Source organism: Monodelphis domestica, chromosome 1 (assembly GCF_027887165.1).
Source record: "Monodelphis domestica isolate mMonDom1 chromosome 1, mMonDom1.pri, whole genome shotgun sequence".
Taxonomy (NCBI): Eukaryota; Metazoa; Chordata; class Mammalia; order Didelphimorphia; family Didelphidae; genus Monodelphis; species Monodelphis domestica.
The window spans coordinates 400,215,662-400,238,661 of record NC_077227.1 but is presented as its reverse complement, the minus strand read 5'-3'; the positions used below and the strand labels follow the sequence as shown (position 1 = coordinate 400,238,661).

Below are 23,000 nucleotides of genomic sequence, written 5' to 3'. Positions count from 1 at the left end.
ATAAGCTTGAAGCTATCAATAAAATGCCTCAACTAGAAAATTCCTTGAAAATAGAGAATCTATGTGAGTATAATAAAACTGCAGATTACAGAAATTATAATGAAAATATATCTTTGCTAACTATATCATATTTCTGAATAGCTCTTAGGAAACTTCTACTCTAAGTCTAAGCTATAAAGAAAATTTCATGATTTTTATATATACCCTTCCTCCTAAAAGTACTAGTTTTCAAATGGGTTCTAGTTATTGGATGTTTGACTGCTATTCTTCCACCGCTCCCCATTATTCAAAGGTAGTATAGCATAATGAAAAGTATGTAAGCTATGAGTTCAAATCCCAGCACTGCCATTTACTACTTCCCTAGGACTTGGCCAGGTCATGTAGTAGCTATAGGTCTTTGCTTCCTCATTTGCTAAATGAGGACATTGGTCTAGATAATCTCAAAGATCATTTCAAATGCTAAAGCTTCAATCTCATGACTTAAGAGAAGTGGTTTTCTTGCATTTCTTCCCATTAATATCTCTATTGGAAAAATGAACATTTAGAAAAATGAACTATAGGGGCAGCTAGGTAGTACAACTTTGCTTTTGCCACTCTTTTGGCTTAGAATTGATATCCTCAAAAAAGTAAGTGGTTAAATTAAAAAGAAAAGAAAGGAAAAGAAAGAAACAGGAACTATATTTTAAATCATTTGTGCAATCTTTTTCACTTTTCAGGAATTTGAAAAGGGAGGCAGGAGTATAGAGGGAAGATAGGCAGCCGTGATACCTTTTGGAATCTTGAGTGATATTTTAGTTGTACTTGTATCTAGGCAGAACATGTTGCGGGGTATAACATAAAGAATATTGAGCTGGAAAACAGATCTGGATTCAAGACCCGGCTCTCCAGCTAAGTCACTGTATGACCTAGGGAAAGTCATTTAGCTTTTCTGGGACTTAATTTCTTTATTCATAAACACAGGTTTTCAGAGCACATTTCGTTAGGGTGTACACACAGATGGATTTTTTTAAGGAGGACATTTGTTGAATATGCAAACGTAAAAGACATTTTCATTTATCATATAACCTAAGCTAATATTTAAGCTAAATTTAAAAAAAACCTAACAACTAAACTTTATTTTAAAAATGCTAACTTTAAAAAATTGAGACACAAAATACCAATGAAAAGGAAAGATATTAAGGTATGCCTGGGGGTGGGTAGGTGGATCACATGATCATCAAAGTCCTCTTTTGGCACTAAAAATATGATCTGAATTTTCCATAGTTGTCTGAGTTGTGGGTATACTTTTATCCTGATATCTTGTTCTGACAACAAAGAAATACACAAAGAGAAATCAAAATATACTTGACTCTCTACCTTCTCATTCTTTGCATCAGTGTCCAGTTCAGCTATTTTAGCCCATTTCTGCCAAAAGTTGGGGTCATCTAAGGAAATGTCAGTCCTATTGCCTGAAGCCACAAAACTAGCCTGTGAAGAAAACAATAAATCAGTGAACTACAGTCAAACAAAAGGAACTAATATCATACTGGAGTTATTTCACATGTATTTAAAACCAAAACTTTCAAGAGGAAAGATAAAGTATGTGATGCTTAAGCCTAATCATTTATTAATAGCTAGAATAAAAAGCTTCATTTTGAACCATAGACTCACTGAATTCATATTTGAAAGTTCTAACTCTACCCATCTCTGTTCAACTGAGAAGAAAAGAAATTTTTTGTTATTGTTCTGTTGTGTCCAATTCTTCATTATCCTATTTTGGGATTTTCTTGGCAAAGATTCTGGAATGGTTTGGCATTTCCTTCTCCAGTTCATTTTATAGTTCCCTGAGGACAACAGGGTTAAGTGACTTGCCCAGGGTCACACAGCTGGCAAGTGTCTAAGGCCAGATTTTGATTTGGTACTCTATCTACTATACCACCTAGCTGCCCCTCAAAAGAAAACAAAAGCACTGCTATCTAGGGGCAACAACCTTGCAATAGGGTTAATTTTAGTAACTTGGCCTTTATCTTCATTGAAAAGCATTACTATTGTTCTCTTTTGTAATTAAATACTATATGAAAAAAGGCCTTTTCCTTTCAGGCCACATAAAAAAGGAAATCTAGGCAACTATACAAAGTTGAGAAGTCATCTTGCCATGGTATAAAGAGCACCGAACTCCAAATCAGAAGCCCTGGGTTCAAGTCTGTTCTCTATCCCTTACCATGTAGATGACCATAAGCAGGCAAGCTAATTAACCCTGCTAAGTATATTTCCTTATCTGTGAAAAGGAGAACATAATACCTACCTCACCAGGGAAATAGCAATGATCAAATGAGACAATGTGTGAAAAGAGCTTTATAAATGTTATTATTGTGTCACTACTGTCATCATCTCAGAAGAAATCTCTATTTTCATGAAAAGAAAAATATATCCATAAACACACATATAAACTACAAAATGTCATTATTTTTAGAACTCAACTGTTCACAAGAATTCTTATTCCTAGCTATTAATAAAGGAATACTTATTTCTATGATATTTCATGATTAGATTTTATTAATAAGTTCTACCTGCTAAACCTATGCCTGTGGCCCACAACACCAAGATACTTGATATTTTGAACATGAAACTTCAGTTTGAAATGTTCTCTTTTCTGAGATACCACATTCTGCCAACACAGAAGGAACTGAACTCTGCATGTGTATAATCACACTTTCATATGGACTCCAATACTTTTTTGTGTTTGTTTACATTTAAAGCAGCAGAATCCTTGGGCTTGTAAAAGACAAAGAAAAAAATGTTCAAGCCAGAGAAGATTGGTGGTAATTGGGCAGGATAGGAAATAGGTGGTTAGCAAGAAAGTCTTGTACCTTGGCAAAGGTAGATCCTTTTCCTTCAGACTGGATGGTGATGGTGTGGGTTCTTCGTTGTAGGATCTGATCTATATCTTCTTCACAAAATTTGGAACCTTCATCTTCTTCATCCATTAAAGCTCCATAAGCTCCTTTCCGAAGCAAGTCCTCCACTTCCATCTTTGTGAGCTGCTGTACCTAAAAAAACCCCAAAAAACCTTTACTTTCAGTCCTAGTAATAACTCTAAGACAGATGGGCCAAGGTCTGGGCAAACAGGGTTTGCTATAGTAGTAATATAGTGCTTTTTAATTGTTTATTGTGAAATTTAATCCTATTACATCTACCTCCGATGTAATAGTACTCCTTAGCCTAAATTTCCTTATCTGCAAAATGCAGTCAGGTAAGGCTTAATTATCCTTTAAGCCAAGGGCCTCTTAACCTAGGATCCATAAATTAAAAAAAAAATCTTTTGATAACTGGATTACAATTAAATTATTTTCCTCTGCAATCTTATGCATGTAAAAATACAATTCTGAGAAGTTGTCTTTTTTAAAACATTAAAAACCCTTCATGCTTCAGCAGATGATCAAAGGGTCACATGCCAAATAATAACAATTAATATTTTATGTAGTATATTCTCTAGGTCAAGCACTATGCTGGTGCTTTATAATTCTTATTTCATTTGATCCTTACAACACCTTGGGAAGTAGATGCTATTATTATCCTCATTTTACAGATTAGGAAATTGAGGTAGGCAGGTTAAGTGATTTATCCAGGGCCACAGTTAATGGCTAAGGCAGGATTTGAACTCAAATCTTCCTGAGTCCAGACCCAAACTCTCTATCCATTGTACACCTAGCTGCCTCATAAAGAAGGTTAAGAACACCTGATCTAAATGAAGCTTGAGAATTAACCACTAGGCAAGGAATGACTATAATCTACTTCGAAATATAGAAGTCAAACCACATAGAACAAATAATGCTTTAAATGATGGAACCAAGGATCTGGGTTTACCTAAAATCCTGATCACAGTCAAAAAAAGCCCACATTATTATATAATACTAAGGGTTGTATGTCAGCCATTCAGAAAGCACAGGTGCTTATTATACTCACCCCATTTGTACTTCCCTTTCGGTTAATGTCCTGCAGAACAGCTTTGTCCAGCCCCAGCTTCAGGCTGGCTTTGTCAAACATTTCTCGTTCATAAGAATTCCGAGTAATGAGACGATAGACCTTCACAGCCTTGCTTTGACCTATTCGGTGACACCGAGCTTGAGCCTAGTGGAATTAAGAAGGCCAAAGAACATATTAATTTCCACATTTACTCGAGTACAGAGTCTTATAGCTCTTACCTCCACAGCACTTCTTTTAGCCCATTTTTTTCTACTCACATGATTACATTTCCTGGCTCTCACCCTCATCACATCTCACATGGTCTATAGCTTCATAACTGGTCTTTCTATATTGTCTCTTCCTTTTCCAATTAATCCTACACACATCTGCCAGTGTGATTCCTGAAGCCCAGGTATGATCCATGTAAATCACTTGCCCAAGATGCTTAAATATTGAGCCCCTCGTGCCTCTAGGACAAATACAAAAAAATCTCCTCTGACATTTAAAGTCTTTCATGGTCTAGGGTCAGCCTACCTTTCCAAACTTATTTCACACTCCTCCTATTCATGTACTCCAAGATCCAGCCAAATGGGGCCTTACTCTTTTTAACTATTGTAGTCTATGTTCCTCTATCTCTGTCTAAGCAGGCTCATGCCTGGAATATACTTCTTTCTCATCTCTGTCTCTTTAGAATCTCTAAATTCCTTCAAAGTTTAGCTCAGGTAACAACTTCCACATGAAGTTTTTCCTGATCTCTCTGAGCTGTTAGTGCCCTAGTCAATCCCATATTACATTATATTTTATCTTTATATATATATATATATATATACATATGTAAATATATATATATATATATAATTTATTTTATTTTATTTTCCCTGATAGACTGAAAGCTCCCTGAAGCCAGAGATGTTTCCATTTTTGGCATTCTATCCCCAGAAACTAGCATGCAATTGGTGCTTAATAAATGCTTGTTGATTTAATAGGCAGAAGCAATATTTTATACTACAGAGTTCTTTAATGCAGTAGAAGAATATACCTGAATAAAAAAGAAACCAACATAGGAAACTGAAAGCTCCAAGTAGTCATTACTCCAGAAGGCCACCTGCTTATTTTAACAATGATGCTATTGCTCAAAATATTTTAGATAATTCCTTTGTTGGCAATACTTACAGGGATTGAGGCTCAATCTCTGGAATTTAAGTGGTAGGCAAATCATCATCATTTGGAAATAATTTGATTTTTGGAAATAGTCAAGAGATAGATATGGTATATTAAAAAAAAGGTGAGTGATCAAATTGGGTAATATAATTTTTGGTCAAAAGCAAGATGTTTGCAAAGCAATGAAACTGATTACCTTGTGTTATTTACAAATCAGCCCTGTAACATAATTCATAAATATGAACTCCAGAAACATTCTGAACAAAAACTATAGAATACAGGAAGGGAAATCTTTATTTGGATACCTCAATTTTGGTATATTTGCTATTTGAGGAACAGCCTGAATAACATTTCTAATAAGTTATAGAAGGCTTCTATAGTCTTTGTTTTCTAAATCTATGAAATAAATATATCTATGAAATAAATAAATTCTAAATCTATGAAATAAATTAAAAAAATAAATCTATGAAAAGGAGATAAAAAATGAAATACTCAGGATCAGGAAAGCAAAAGAAATGAGTCTAAGAATAATTTCCTTGGGCCACATTTTCTTTATCAAAAAGAGAATTGAACTAGATAATTTCTAGTGTTCTTGTTAGTTCTAAGAATCTATGAGGTATACTGGCTTTGATTCAGTATATGAACCCCAAAACCCCAAAGAAGAAGAGAAACAAATACATATAGATTATCACTGAGGGTCTTTAGAACAGTTTTAAGATGCTAGTATGGATCTAATAATCTTGCCCATACTATTCACAGGTTCACAGTTTTTCTTTCTTTGTACAGTAAAGAGATCATTCACCAATTCTTTACTGAAGAAGACTAAGGGAAGGAGGCAATGATATTAAGAAAGTAAAAATTCAGACATAGTATTGGTGCAAAATAGGAAGAAAAGATGGTAGTTTGTTGTGTACCAAAGCACTGGAGCTTAATTCAGAATTTCTACTATTTGGTCCAATATTTGATTATGTTAAGAGTGGAGGTACTGTCTATATGGTATAATTTGATGGGAACTGTCCTAAAGTTGTCTTCCCCACTAAATTACCCCAATGCCTGAATTGTTTCTTTTTTAAAATCATTATTTTGGCCAATGACTTGACCCTTATAATTAATGTTAAGATAAAACAACCCAATATCCAAAGGTGCATTTGTTCATTAGATCATTTCCAAAGTGACAGATAACGAGAACAGTCTTGTGTAGGGGCAGGCAGATCCACAGGTTCCCAGTGGGCCTGAGTAAGGATTTCTGAGAAGGAAAGGAAAAGCCCAAAGAAAACAGACATCCAAAAAAGGAAAGGAGGGTCACAAAAGAGAAGGGCATCAATGAGAGGTAGGACTACTAAAAAGAAGCTTTTCTTTTCTCCATAACTACACAACAATGAGTTTGAACTTGTGGAGTTCCCAACTATTGTCTCTGCAATCCCAGTACCACCTGCAAGGCCCTACTGCAGGCAATGCTAGGTAAAGCCATAGCCATTATGAGAACTGGAAGGAGGCAAGTAAGTATAGCCTGTATAAAGCCAAAAAGGAGGAGAGAAGCTCCACTGCTAGATCAACCATTCCAATTTATTGTCATAAATTCCTCTGTAATGGAGACTGAGGTCAAAGAGTAAAGGGAATGAGACTGTGAACTTGAGATCACTCCTACTGCTAAAGCAACCAATTCCCCCTTGACACACAGACACAGACGTCATGGGGTTTATCCTTCTTACCACCTCCACAGCCTATTATGCTGTGATTCTTGTCCACCTTTCCATAAGTCCTCTATAGAGGACCCACCCAACAAGCTATATAGGGCTTTATCCAATTCTTTATTATTTTGTGAACATGAGTGCAAGGCTCCAGTTACCTATTACCTCCCATTCTTGCTATATGAAAATCCACTGTTTATTTCTGGTTATGTTTAGTCTTTATGATGTTTTCCTACCACTTCACATGTACAAATAGTAATTGGTAAAATGCTACAACTTATATCTACTATGTATCTTTCCATTGCTTTTAGACTGCAACTGTGATTCTTTGGAACTCATGACATTCTATTATTTTGCTAAGCAGCATCACTGAGAGGCTATTGTTAGTACAAAGGTGAACTTAAAAAAAAAATCTCCACTAGGGGCAGCTAGATGACTCAGTGGATTGAGAGCCAGCTAGAAATAGGAGGTCCTGGGTTCAAATTTGGCCCCAGATACTTCATAGATGTGTGACCTTGGAGAAGTCACTTAACCCCTAATTGCCTAGTTTTTACTGCTCTTCTGTCTTGGAACCAATACATAGTATTGATTCTAAGGTGGAAGGTAAAGGTTTAAAAAAACAAAAAAACCTCCTAACCTTCCATCTTAGTATTGATACTAAGAATGGGTTCCAAGGCAGAAGAGTGGTAAGGGCTAGACAATCAGAGTTAATGACTTAACCAGGATCACATAGTTAGGAAGTGTCTGATCCAGATTTGAACCCAAGATCTCCCATCTTCCAGCCTGGCACTCTATCTACTGTGTTACCTAACTGCCCACAAAGATGGACTTTTATGGCAATGAAACTACAAGAGATCACTGCAAGTGCTACACAATTTCCCAAATAATATCAGACCTTTAAGTCCTCTCTCTAGTTCTATTCTGGGCCAAGATAACACATAATATTATTATTCCCCCCCCCCTCCCCCAGAGAGTAGCAGTAAATACCAACCTCTAGTATACTTTCTCATCTCTATGAGAATGGCCTATGCTTGGTACTGAAGGTACACAATGGAAATATGGACAGGGAACAGGTGGACTAGTCTCTACAGCTTTTGTAGATGCTTTTTTACTGTAGAAGACATTATCAGTCACACAACAACAGAGAAGTATGAAGAATATAAGATCCCACTGAGTTTATTATATGTTAATTGCCAAAAAAAGATACATTTTTAAAGGCTCTCTTCAAAGAAGCTGTCTCCCATATATATGTAGAATCCATAACAGGTACAACTACAAATATTATTCAGTATTGGGGGAGATATAAAAAAGGTAGACATATGCTCATCAAAGGTGAAAGTGCCATAGGTGATATAATGAGCAAAGTTTTATATTGTATCATCCAAAAAATCTAATAAATATTACTTAGGCCCTTCAACACTGACTGTAACTTTATATGTATTTGATGCAAGTCAATTCCTAAGACTGGGTTCTAATACCCTTAATGACTTTGATGCCCTATAGAGCTACACTCCCAGTGGTAGTCATTGAAGGATGGCAGCTTAAGATGATGTAAGTATATTCTATGGAAGACAAACTCCTGAAGTAAGAACAAAACTGAATGCAGACAATTGCTTGACTACTGTTACTTTGAAATGGATAGCAGTCAACTTGTGAGATAGGACAGGAGACAACAAACTGGTTTAATCTCTTCTCAAGAAATCAACAGTTGACTAACAATTATGAAAAGTATTATAAAAGTGCTATGATTGCTACTGACCCTCATTTGATTTTCTAGCGAAGCATGCTTTCATACATATGTATATATGGGTATATATGAATATATATTGTGAACTTTAGATTACTCCACCCTACTTAGTCTAACAAAAACAGGAATGTCTACACCCATACTTAAGGATTACTTAAGGATGAAATATGCATGTTTGTGTGTATATATGTATATATATGGCTGGTTTATTTCTGGGCCAGCTCCACTGATGTAGAAAGAAGCAACAAGAGTTTATTAAGCCTTTGCTATGTGGCAGGCACTAAGAACTATGTATTAAGTACTGGGGATACAGATCCAAGCAAACAAAGACAGTCCCTGCCCTTAAGGTGGAAGTCAACACATTCTAGAGGTAGAAGTCAATACATAAAAGGAAGTGAAAAGCTGGGGAAGGGGCAAAAGGACAGGAGGGAAGCTATCCATGAAGGAGGGAATAGTGTCTCTTGGAGAGTTGGGTCTATTGGTCTAATTAATCCCTGACATCTCTGAGCCACTGCAAGTTCTGTGGTGAAGTGGATGAGAACCCCTGGCCAGCCCTGAGACTGCAATTCTCCAGACCTCCTGACCAGGAATAATGATGCATGATAACAAACACAGGCTAAATGTTATCAGGAATTAGGTTGGAAAGGCAGAATGATATAATAGAAATGGTAATCAATGCACAGCTAGCTGCCTTTCAGTTATTTGAAGACCTGGGAAAGACACTTGTAGAAAGCAACCCTGGCCTTATTCTATAACTAATGTCATATGGAACGGGATTAGACTTGTTCAGTTTGGCACCAGAGGACAGAATGAAGTCCTGTGGGTAGAAACAATGTCAGGAAAAACTTTCTAACAATTAGGGTCATATAAATATGTCCCTTGTCACTGGGCATCTCTAAGTAGATTCTATACCAACAATCACCAATCAAGTATGTTATAATGGGGACTCTTTTAATGCACAGGTTGGACTAGATTGCTGCAGGGGTCCTTGTTAATTCCAAAACTTGATGAAGACTTAATTTCATTATTTAGAAACTGCACAACATGGGACAAATTACTTAACCCTTTTGAGCTTTAGGTCTCTTTCTGTAAAATGAGAAAAATAATTTTTGGTTCTTTATCGTATATGGTTGACAGGACTGAATGGGCAAATATGTATACAAAGTGCTTTGTAAATTGGTATAGATTATTCTAAGATTTTCCAAGATTGCTCTTGAATAGAATAGTTTTAGAAACCATTTTGGTTTTATCAGAGTCCCTAAGTCTTTTTGATCCTAGAGGTATTTAGGAAGATCAATGTAATATTAGGAAAGGTTAGAGCACCTTAGGGAGCTGAAAACAAAGTTATTTCTGAGGTCATTAAGTCCCTATTTAATTTATTATTCTCATCTCTGTGTCACTGACAATATGATTCTCTCTCTCTGTCTCTGTCTCTATCTCTCCCCTTACCTTCTGTCTTGGAATCAATACTAGGTTATCAATTTTTAGGGCAGAAGAACAAATGCTAGGCATTTGGAGTTAAGTGACTCACCCAGGGTTATACAACTAGGAAATGTCTGAAGCCAGTTTTGAACCAAGGTCTTACTGACTCTAGGCCTGCCACTATATCCACTGAACTAACCTTTGAAAATGACAGATGACTGAATAGTAGGAGTAGCTCCAATGGGATAGTGTGTGGAAATGTTTTTGTAGTCTTTTGGCAAATGCTATGATATATGATTTCTAAGGCCTTGACTAACTCTGAAATTCTACTATTCTACTTAATTTGACAAAGAGCCTACTAGGCATATTAGACCCAATCTTCCCTACCTAAAATTATGACATTCTTCCAATTTTCAAGGCATAGAATCCCACACAACAACTATAGACTCAATTTTCTTTCCCCCCTTTTTTTGAGTCTAAGTAACTAGAATGACAACTGAAGCCTAAATCCCTAGCAGTGACCTTTCTACCTAACAGTAAGGGCTAGGCATTTGGTTAAGTGACTTGCCCAGGGTCACAGAGCTAGAAGTGTCTGAGACCAGATTTGAACCTAGATCATCCTGACTCTAGGCCTGGTGCTCTATCCACTTTACTACCTAACTGCTCAAAGGTTGTACTGTTCCATTTTGGCTCTGGAGAAAAGGAAGTTCCTCCTTCATATCAGGAGTTAGGGGACTATAGGTAAGGAATGCTGCAAAGATTTTTTTGTTGGGGGCAGCTGGGTGGCTCAGTGGATTGAGAACCAGGCCTAGAGACAGGAAGTCCTAGGTTCAAATCTGGCCTCAGACACCTCCCAACTGTGTGGCCCTGAGAAAGTCACTTAACCCCTATGGCCTAGCCCTTACCACTCTTCTGCCTTGGAACCAATACACAGTATTGATTCCAAAATGAAAGGTAAAAGTTGTATTAAAAAAAAAAAAGATGTTGTCAGAGCAATCACTTTGTTCTATAAAATTGTTTGTTATGAGAGAGGATTCATGAGGTAATTATGATGGGTTTGCTTTTTTGGATATGACTGTGATATAAAACTAAAATTTATTTTTAAAACAGCATCCAGAAGGCAGCAGTGATTGGTTCAACTAATTTACGTGGATTTTATAGGAAATAGAAGAACAGAAGGCTCTAGATATAAAATTAAAACTTTGATTGCTCATAAGAAAAACCTAGCTTTGATCCAATATTGACTGATTCTCAACAGAATTTGGGTGGTAAACTTCAGCCAACTCCTCCCAGAGTTCTACTCCAATGGCTCATTATGGCATGGAGATAAGCCTGGGTTTTCAGAAAAGCTCCCCCACAAGAGCTATAGTGTGTCTTTCTTAGGTGAGAATGGTTTGGGGCATGTACTTGATGAAACAATGATGTACTTGATGTCTCTTTTCAAGGATTCAAGTTTGGAAGGTTACCAGAAAGCTGCCAGCAAGTGATGAGGTTTTTTGATCACATTTATGAAATAGTCATCTACTGTTACTTGGACAATGATGACAATTACTGTATCTAGACAGTAATTCTATAGCAATTTAAGGTTCTTAAAAAGCACTTTATGTCATCTTATTTTATCTTCATAGCAACTATGAGGTGATACTACAATCAATTCTATTTTGGTACCTAAGGTAGAAAGAAGTGGCTTGCCCAGAGCCATACTACTACTGTCTGAAGCAGCATTCAAACTCAATTCATCTTGATTCCAACAGCAGCCCTCAGTGTATCATATATGGAAGTATTGGAATTTGCATTGTTGGAAGGAAAGCACATTAATGAGATTATGGATTTTTTTGAAATACAAGCCAATTTGAACTAATATTTCAATTCAAAGTAGAAAGCAGTGAATCCTTTTTAGTTGAAAGATTAATGTTTCTATCTTAAGTTTTCCTGACAGAAACTACTGACCTAGGCATCCTGGGCTCACTAAATACTAGGGATAAGTACCCTTTTACAACAGGAACTTGGACCTATCACCTTAACATTATGTACTTTAGGGGTGACAAGGGAAATATTTATCCACCTTACAGTTACCTGCAAGTCATTTTGTGGGTTCCAATCTGAATCAAAAATGATGCAGGTGTCAGCAGCAGTGAGATTGATACCAAGACCTCCTGCTCTGGTACACAGGAGAAAGACAAAGCGATCTGAATCTGGTTTACAGAAACGATCGATAGCAGCTTGGCGCAGATTTCCTCGTACTCGGCCATCAATCCGTTCATATGTGTACCTGGAGACACCAGAAAGAGTAAGAGTTTAAGCATCAAATAAGCACATTTTAAAGGGAGAATAACAAAGGAAATTTACTAGACTAAAAGTTTAAATTTATCCATCTATATGCACACACTGGTACAATGGCTAGAAAGGAATTTTTAAAAAAATATAATGATTATTTCCATTATTAAACTCAGAAATATTTTCCTCTTAAACATCAATTATTAATGAATGCTTATATCAATAACTGAAAAAGGGCAGGAAAAAGTAGAATCATATTAATCTCCTTTAAACAGGTTAAAAAACAAAGTCAACCCTAAATACATTCAATGATTTGATTTATTGTAACTCTCAGTTTGATTTTTCTTTCAAGGGAAAGTAAGGTGTGACTCAAATCTGATTAAGAGACTCAGGCAGCAAGCAAAAAGCCTCAGGAACTACCTTTAAAAAAAATCCCTTACCTTCTGTCTTAGAGGCAATAAATACCATGTATTGGTTCCAAAGCAGAAGAGTGGAAAGGACTAGGTAATGGAGATTAAGTAACTTGCCCAGGGTCACATAGCTAGAAGTGTCTGAGGCTAAATTTGAACCCAGGATCTCCTTTTTGGGGGGGCCTGGCTCTTAATCTATTGAGCCACCTAGCTGCCCCCAACTACTTTTAATATTAAGCAAAAAACTAAGGGTAAGTGTAAGTTAAATAATTAAAACAAAACCCAACCACCTTTTATGGAAGCTTGTAAATGATAGTTACTTTCCATGTGGACCTTACTCAGGATCTACTCAGATGCTCCATTGTATGACCACTGTGTGAATCAAGATGAGCCGGTTATTACCATGTTAGCCCTGGTTACCCAAGTACACTTCATAATTTGAAAAGAATACACTAAAGATTCTTTAGTTTTCAGATAATGATAAATCCTTTTAGTAAAAATAAGATTATGAAGCTATATTGGTAGATGATCTTCTAAGGCTATGTGGATAGGGATAAAAATGACATTTGAATATCAATGTGAAAAGGTATGTGTGTGGGAGGCAGGGGTGGAGGTTTCATTTAGCAAAAAATTATCTAAATCACATTTTGAAAATTAATGAGTTTGCTTAAAAAATAGGAAAAGATCCTTGAATCACTGTAAACTTATCAGACTAAACTCTAAAACTGTGTACCAGGAAGACATCAAGTATGATATAGAAAGATCAATAGTGGAAGGTAAGTTTCAATAATTCTTAGGAAAAAATATCAATGAAGACAGTCAGGATTACACATAGATGGCCTTCAAGATGTTTAGTTATGCCTAAAATATGGGTTATAGAAACAAAATAAATGTACAATTTTAACACAAAATGATTAATGAGAAAGAAACACAGGAATGGAAATGGTAATGGAAAGATTTAAGACACATTCTTCCAAATAAAATACATGTAACAGATCATGTGTGAAAATAGCACTGTTTGTCAGTAAAGCTTGCCTATATGAAAATCTATGAACCAGAGGGTACAAGCACAATAAAGAGCCATTAGGTGAGGAAAATCATAAGAGATACAAGTGTTATTGCTAAAGGAACATATTTTAAACTACTTAGTCATATTCATTTGCTCATTCCATTCTGTCAAAAACAGAAAATAAATTCTAGATTTGGTAGAATCCTGGATGGTTGAGCAACTATACTAAAGGGTATTGATTAATTTATGAATGCTAACATAAGGAATGTCTATAGTGTTGTATTTGAAGGCCACCTACTTTGCCTTGTTCAACATTACTTCAACAAGTTGGATAATGAAAAAGAAGGCACATATAAGATTTTGATGAAAACCCATGAGGCTGACAGGGACAAAAATATATATTCTTTCTCAAGGGTTCCCAACCTTTATTTATTTATTTATTTAGCCTGCAGCTTTCAGGAAATCTTTCCTAGTTTTAGAAGTAATATCTCCTCCTCTTCATTATGTAAGAAAATTAATTCTAGAGCTTACTATGTGCGCAAATGTAAAAATAAAAAAGATTAGCTTTTCATAAAGACAACTTTTATTTATCACATAACAATGCTGTTTGATATCAGAAGGTTGTTAAATGTTTACTGAATATAGTCAATTAGTAAGACTTGATTTTATTTGTCAAACGAGCTTTATTCTGGGTATGTGTACACACACACATACACACATTATATATATTTGCATATATAAATAAAACTTACCTTCTGTCTTTTGATAGTAAGTATAAATTCCAAGGTAGAAGAGCTGTAAGGACTAGGCAACTGAGATTAAGTGACTTGCCCAGGGTCACAAAGCTAGGGAAGTATCTGAAACCATATTTGAATACAGGACATCCTTGTTTCCAAGCCTAGCTCTCTATACACTGAGAAACCTTTTAAAATGATTCCTACGTGCTTTTCAACCTCCAGTTTATTTCTTACTTTGGGTTTTGTTAAAAACAGGACCGAGAATGCTTGTTCACAAAAGCAAGCTGTTATAAATGGAATTAAAGTTTCAAAAGCATGCTTAGTAAGAACAGGATATTTTGCCAGGGGAACACCAAAAATCACATTAACTTGACTGATGGAAAATTCTTTAGAATTCTGGCTATTACCAAGTTTAATTAGTTTCTCTCTCTTTTTTTCATACTAGGCTATTGTCTGATTTCTTTTGTTAACTCAATATGAATGGGGTTTCATATCAAAACCTCATTCATTGGTTTTGATTGATTGTAATTATTTCTTCAACTGTCTCTTTCAAATTTTTCAAAGGTAATAAAATGCTATTTTTCCATTCCATCCCAACCTCTTTACCATCCTTCATATTCTAATCCACAACTTTTTCCACGAACTGTTCCCTACTTTTGTAATATTTCAATAGGATAATACAGGATAATAGGAGAACCTATTAAATGTTCTCCATGCACATATGGTAAGTTTCTTGTATTTCCCTTGGGGGATACATACCTTGGTGAGGTTCATAATTCCTAGGATATTTGACAGAAATGATAACTAAAAAAATGATTACTTCAGGTTAGAAAGACAAACTGAAACTAACAAGGGGCTAAAGAGTTAAATGTAAATAAGACTAATACAATTCCAATTTTCACTAAAAAAGGGAAGTAAAAAATTTCTGCACAGGGAGGATACATATGGGCCATTCAGTAATAAGAATAATATTTTGAGAGATGAAAAATTTGTAGTACATTCAGAAAAGGAAAAACTAGATAACAAGGAGTTTGGAAATTGTCATAGGAGAAATTGCTGAAGGTACCTGAGATGTTTACCTTGAAGAAAAGATTACTTAGGGTGAAGATAATTACTATCTTCAAACACAGTGGACATGCTTTGAGGAGGTAAGGGTATTCTTATTCCAAGTGACTCCAAAGAGCAAAACTATGATGAATGGGCAGAACAAAGTCTAATTTGAGTTTAGCTTAAAGTAAAACTTACAGTTATACCTGTCCCAGAATAGAATAGGCTTGTTCTGTGAAACAGGGCTGTTATAGAACTACAACTAGAATTTTTTTCAGCTAAGGAAAAACAGTTGGGTGGGAAGAGCACAAGGTATTTCAGGGGTTCAGATAATAGAAGAGTGATTAAGAGGTGGGGTAAGAGACAGGTTGGGAAGAGGGGTACCAGAGTGACAGAACTAGATGAAAGGCTATGCCAAATGGAAGCATCAGGAGGTAGATGATTATGGATAGTGGTTGCCATAAGAAAGAAGAGCACAACTGTGACTGTCTCACCCCTTGTACCCCTGTAAGAGGTCCTGTGGCAAGACCCCATTTGCCTTATGCTAGTTCTGGCTTTATAAACTCTATCACTGAAATATTCAAAACTAGATGATATATGATCAAGGATTTTTTAAGGGATTCTTGCACTAAGTGAGCAATTAGAATAAATGACTTTTCAGAGCCCTTTTGATTATAATCTCTTATAATTTTATGTTGTCTTAAGATATATTTCTCATTTATTACTTTGGTCCAAAAGGCCAACACAAAGCTGAACATCCTAAGAAAAGATTTCAGAATCAAAACACAAATCACTCTTCCCTTCTTGTATTTCTGGTACAAAGTATAGATGTATTCATACCAGAATTTTGTGTGTAGTTCTGGCTGCTATATCTTAATAAAGCAAAAGAAGAGTTGGAAAAGATATAGGAAAAGGTTGCTAAAATTATTAAGTGATTGATGGGGTAGGGCAGATTCCATGTGAGGCCAGAATAAAAAGATTAAGTCTTCAAACTAGAAGGATAAAGGTAGATTGAGAATAAATTACAAAATTGTATGGGGTAAAATAAACAAATTTGTAACCAAATGGTAGTATATTAAAAACTAAAGGATATCCACTAAAATAAAAAAGACAATATGTAGAGGAAATAAATGTCACACATGGATACTAAACTTATAAAAACCATTATATGCCAAGAAACCTGAAAAGAATAAACTACCTTAAAATACTTAGATATGTTAGACAACAGTATGTTTATATGAATGATATCTTCCTAATCTTGCAATACTGAAGTCCTGGAATACAACCACAGACTTTGTAAAGTTCCTTGGTGTACTGTTAAGAGAGATTCCTGGGATACATAATATCATAGATGATGTTAAAATTTTACAGCAATCAATAGGCATCATAAAAGTGCCTTGTATCAAAAAATAGTCATCTAGAAAAGAAAGCCTCACCAATGTTAAGACAAAAAAAGTCAAAATGACTAACTTGCTATTCACGTACATTTTAAAAATTTCAAGTCAGATCCCTGATATAGCAGAAGCAACTTGAAGACAACAAATGCTTTACTTTTGTATTTGAATCCTCAGTGCCCAGGTCAGTGCCTGGCCCACAGTAGGAGGGCAATAAATTATTTGAATGATTGGCAGATCCGTTGGTTATTTCTTCCTACTTGCCTCAAGGCCTAGTGTAAAATTAAAGAGGAGTAAAGCTAAACAAATAACTAACTGTAAGGAATTCAAATCAAGAACAGAAAGAAAAAAAATGAGGCCCAATTCAGTATTAAAAAACAGCATTTAACACTTTATTACCAATATTGTGCAGACTTTTTTTTTTTTAAGTGCTGATATAGGGGCAGCTAGGTAACACAATGGGTAGAGTGTGTAGGAGTAAACATGAATAAATACTCCTAGTATTTAAAAATATATAGGATTTTTAATAATAAATCAAGAGAGGGAAAAGAAAAAAGGTTCTTTCAGTCAAGTGAGCAGAGCAAAGAGAGCCAGAGACTCACACCTGCAGCACTTTGCCAAAAGCACAAGCTCCCAAAAAAGAGTCCCGCAGTATGGGACTCAGTCAAATTTATCTCCCAAGCATCCTTATGTAAAAAGAGGACGTAACTTAAAAAGGATGCTGGGAATGCAGCTCAGGTGTGGCAAGTTTTCCATCTGCACAAGTGCAAGACCTAGCGTCAGGAGGACCTGGGTTCAAATATGAACTCAGGTATTTCCTAGTTTTGTGATCCTGGACATTTTACTTAACCCCAACTGACCAGTTCTTGTCCTTTTGTCTTAGAATTGTTACTAGGACAGAAGGTAAGAGTTAAAAAAAAAAACTAACCCCAAAATTGTTATAACCAATACTTTGGTAATTCAGGGTTAACAATTGTTAAATAATGAAGATCAATTAGTTCACTACACAAATTTTTATTTTTGAATAATGTGAGGAACAGAAAGTATACTAGACTTGGAGTCAGTAGATCAATAGCCTAGGGGCTACCATATAGCAGCTTATAACCTTGGAAAAAATTGGCAGGTTCTCTTAGCCTTAGTTTCTCTATTTATAAACAGGAGATAAAATCCCTTCTCTCTCTTTATCAAAGAGTTACTATGAAGATCAATGGACATTGTAAAAATGCCTTGTACCACAAAATAAATTTTAAATGGGATTTATTATTAGAGGTTCTTTAGAAAACTCAAATAGTATTAAGGACAGGAAATAATCTGCTTAGAGACCCACAAAAAATGATACTCTAAGGAAGAAAGCTTTTATTTGCCTTTTAACCCAAAGATAAATAAAATGTAGTAAATGTACTCAAGGAACTTTTACTCTATTAAAACATACATACACTTATTTGATAATAGTTCTGTGGATTAATCTATAATTGTTCCACATCCAAATAAGTTTATACAAGTCTTTCCAGGTTTCTCTGAATTGATCTCTTTAGAACTCATCCATATAAGAAGGGCATGCCATTAAGACAATAGCAATACCAAATGCTGATGGACTATCACCAAAGAGGTAGAGAAGCTAGTCTAGCTGAAGCAGCAAGGTATCCTGAGGGAGAAACAGGAGTTGGTATGTGCATGGTAGGTCAAACCACTGCTACTACCTAGACCACCATCTTTTCTCACACCCTACTGGAGGTAGTAGAGAATCCCAGAAATAGCACTGTTCCTCAGATCACTGATTCTATTTCCAACTTGGTCAGAAGAGCAACCCTGGTGGAGACTAGACCTGGCAAATGCTTCTATATATAAGTTGAAGATCTATGTACTCAATAGCTATTGAAGCTATTGAAGAGTAGGCAAGTAAAGCTCTCAACAATTGAGTCCTTTGGCACTTTCAGTCAGCATCAGAAATTGATACTGTTTTTTATCAATGAAAATGATACAAAAGAAGACATTACCACCTGACTTTACCACTATACCACTGGGGCTTCCCAAATGTCTTACAGTCAAATTCTCTTATATGTACTGATCCCTGTTAGAATATGAATATGAATTCATTGAGAACATTTCTACATGTAGCCCTGGTGCCTGGAACATAGAAAGTACTTAAAAGGATTTTTTCATTTTTTGTTTTCATTATTTTGATTCATTTATCTGTTCATTTATTCAATAGCTTAAAATACTATTAATCTCACTCCATAGTATATGTTATGCCCTTCTATGATAGTTCTTTAATGGCTAGGCAATCAGAGTTAAGTGACTTGCCTAGAGTCACATAGGCAGGAAGTGTCTGAAGCCACATTTGAATCCACGACCTCCCATCTCTAGGTCTGTCTCTCTATTTACTGAGTACCTAGCTCCCTTAATAGTTCTTTTTCTTTAAGCATTTATCTGGGTTTCTATTTATGAATAATGTACAAAACAAAGAGAGTAAATGATACCTGCCTATAGCTTTTTCAGTATAGTACTCACCGTCGCTGGATGAGATAATCTTCTAGTATGTCAAGACAACGCACCATCTGGGAGAAGATGAGCACTTTATGTCCACCAGCAATGAGTTTGGGGAGCAGTTTATCAATTAAAACCAATTTTCCTGCTGCCTGAATCATGGCCTGCAGCTGAAAGTCCAAAGAATCAGGACTATGTGTTTTACGGAAGTCTTCCAGAATTTTTTCTTCTGCCCCTAAAAGGAAAAGTACAAAACCATTCTTTGCACAAATCACCGGGACAAAAGAGATTGTTTAGTTTCTTGGAAAAGAACAGCTCAAAAGCCAAAGGGGAAAATAAAGCAATATCTGAAGAGTTAATTTCTAGGCATTAAATACCAAATCCCCTGGAGCTATGCATCTAAGTAAAATGAACAGATACAACCTAGGCAGCAGCAGGGTTAGCACCTTTCCCTACACAAAGACTCTTTTTAAGTCATTAAGAATTTTCTAGATGCCATGTTCTTAAGCTTTCCTGTGAGACTGAAAAATGCTTCACAGAAAGCTGAGAAATTCTATCACAACTTATTTTTTTGATATCAGAAATTCTAAACCAATTAAAGCACAAACTGAATATCATTTTAAACAAGTTCTCATAATTTTATGACATTCTCAATCTTCACTGACAATCTACTTATATAGGTGCTTTTAACATCTTTAGGACATTATCATCTCTTGTGTTTTTTCTTTTCAGTAACCTTTGTGACCAAAAACTTCTTTGCCAGGAAAGATAAGACAGTTTTGTACAGTAAAAAAGCACTGGGACCAGAGCTTTGCCACCTGGTCCAGTGGTCACATGATTAGACATAACTACTTCCTAATTTTTAAAATGAAGATACTAACATATGTACTACAAACTTTATTGAATTAAGAGAATCAAATGAGATAATGGATGAAAAGCACTTTGTAAACTAGAAGATACAATATAAACTTATTTCCATTGCTATGATAACAACAATAATCAGAACAATGGTGTTTAGTTGGAGAAGATAGCAATGCCAGCCATTTTTCTAGACCCTGCTGAGTTTGGTTTTTGCAGTGTAGCTTGATTCTTTAGTTTGAAGTGTCATGAATTCCAAAAAGAGACATACCCACATTCAAAGTATGAGGATGCATTCCAAAACCAAATAAAAAATGACTTCTGGATTATCCATACCTCTATTCCCCTCACCCCCCCTCCCCTTAACATAGACGATTGAGAGCCAACTGTTCAGCTTTCTTATTCAAACTTTCATGAACTGTGTATTGTGTAATCTCTCCATTAATATACCCATACATCTTGAAGAAATAAGCCACAGATACAACCAAACACCCTTTTGCTGTAATGCTATCTTGCCTAGAACGTCCTCATATCTTCCTCACTCTCTAGCAAAGATTTGCCCATTAATGCCAGAGTTCACTATGTCCCAGTTCAACTTCCCACATCTAATGAGAGCTGTAACTAAAAACTGACTTGTGTACATGTACACACACCCACCTGTGAACACACTGTATACCATACTGGATCTCTGAAGCACCATCTCCAATGAAGTTAATTCTCCCTCTTTCAGCTACTCCAGTCCCATATTCTGTGGTTTTTAGGAAATGTAAAATCATGCATTGATCTTGCATACTTGAAAGCAAAGGCACAACGTCCTAACCAAAGCCAGCCATGGCAGAACAATGCTGGAGATAAACAACTTACACATAACCGCCACTCTGACCCCAGACCTAGGCCACTGCTGTTTTTCCCCATTTCCACTCTGCTTCAAAGTCATCATCCACTTTCAGGGTTGTTTCTGATCCCAAACTCTCCTAGCTTCATTGTGTTTCCTATCTGCCAAGTATCTACTCTCTTCTGTTTTATTCTCTACTAGTTACTGATTCTTGGAGGCTGATACTGATAATCCATTCAGGTCTAGTTAAGTAAAAAAGAAAATGGGGCCCATCGAGTAGGGACAGAAACCATTTATTCCAAGGGAACAAGTCAGAAATACCCCAAATATTAAGAGAGCCAAAATGTCAAGCACTTGTCTCCACATGTACATATGCTCAAAAACAAAGGGCCTAAGAGGGTATACAAACAATACATTTGTCAGGCCTTGAATGATTTAATTCAGACTTGTTGCTCTCAGGGGGTCTATGACAAGACTTAACCCTACCTTGCTCCCCCCTGGCTCACCATTGATCAAATAGGGGTGATTGCAGCACTTTCTCAGCTCCATCATAGTGTTGATAAGATTGGGCATGTTATGCTGATTTGCCCCCTTGGCCAGGAAGGAAAAGTTCTTCTCTAAAATGGCTCGATAATACTTTTTCTGGATATTGGTCAACTCTACTTCAATGATTGTCTCTTGTTTGGGAGCTAGGTTCTTTTCCACATCATCTTTCAGGCGCCGCAGCATCATGGGCTTCAAAATGGACTGTAACTTCTTCACCTGCCCAGAAAAATAAAGTCTAGTTTACCTTTCTGAACTGGGATAAAAGTTAGCATCAAGATTTTTCAATCATTAATACATGTTTGTTGAACTGAGTCAGTAAAGGGAATAAATATGTATTGAACATTAGCTAGGGAAGGGAGAAAGGATGTGCCCCTTGCCCTCAGAGAATTTACCACCTACAAAAGAGAAACAGAATGGAGACTGATGAGAGAGAGCTGGAGAACACCATTAACTGAGCACCAAGATGGAGAGCACTGTCTTTAGGATGAGATATTTCTTCTCATCTCTGGTCAAATATACCATGTACTCAACAAAAATGCACCAGCTTATAATTAATTTAACACATACAAAGACATTCAAAGCACAGTGTTAGGCACTAGGGACAAAAAGCCAAAGCCAAAATAGTCCATGCTTTTCAAGGAGGCTTAAGCAAGAGGTTCTATTTCATGTTTCTCAAATGTGATTCCTGCTGCCAAGAAGTAACTAAACTATTTGAAGGCATACTGGGTACTTCTAGTCTTGGTCATTGAAGGGTCTCAGGAACTCTGGACCTGAGAAGGTGTTAAGAGGCAACTGTAAGACCCAGAATTAGACCACAATCTCATCCTGAGTGTGGGAGCAATTAAAAGCATTAAGTGGGAGAATGAGGAAAAATTAAAGCAGGTGGAAAGTACATTTTTATAACTCTCTACCTAGCTTCTGTGACCTACCATAGACAAAGAATCTTAAAATAAGAAGAGATTTTAGATAGTATCTATCTTAAGTGGAGAAGACTTGTAGACCATCAACGAAGGAGAGAAACCTCAGAAAACAATGTTAGTAGTAGTCTCTCAGTAACCGAGGATGATGATTGTCTTTGTGTGTTTTCATCTATGATAGATGAGTGTGCACAAAGACACTTGTGCGTAAAGGAGATTTAAGTGGAAAAGTCGATGCACAGAGACAGTCCCACTCTCTCGGCATTGGAAGCCTGGGTCCAGTGGCACGAAAAGTCATTACACCTGGAGACTTCCTCAGCTGCATTGGATGGCCGTGTTCTTTTGTGCTCCAACACGCCCTAAGCACTCCACAGTGCTTTGCTGCGTCACCATCTCAGCCGTTGAATCTTCTTATTGGTTTCGTCCGTCTGTTCTGCCGAAACAATCTTCACATGCTGGGTGAGCAAAGCCCTGGTTCACTAGGGGTCTATGACCCGATGGCTACTCTCACAAAGTT

At 36.2% G+C, this 23,000-nt stretch overlaps 1 protein-coding gene across 11 annotated transcripts in view; it reads right to left on the bottom strand.

Moving 5' to 3' along the window:
* CHD6 (chromodomain helicase DNA binding protein 6) overlaps window positions 1–23,000 on the bottom strand; it is a 210,443-nt gene that overhangs the window by 53,978 nt on the left and 133,465 nt on the right. For all 11 annotated transcript variants that reach the window (XM_007474327.3, XM_056811874.1, XM_007474323.3 and 8 more), the window contains 6 exons: window positions 21,527–21,782; window positions 19,352–19,562; window positions 12,043–12,238; window positions 3,946–4,110; window positions 2,850–3,029; window positions 1,357–1,467 (listed from right to left, as the gene is read on the bottom strand). In XM_007474327.3, the coding sequence (XP_007474389.2) occupies window positions 1,357–1,467; window positions 2,850–3,029; window positions 3,946–4,110; window positions 12,043–12,238; window positions 19,352–19,562; window positions 21,527–21,782 (1,119 nt within the window). The remainder of the gene's footprint in view (window positions 1–1,356; window positions 1,468–2,849; window positions 3,030–3,945; window positions 4,111–12,042; window positions 12,239–19,351; window positions 19,563–21,526; window positions 21,783–23,000) is intronic.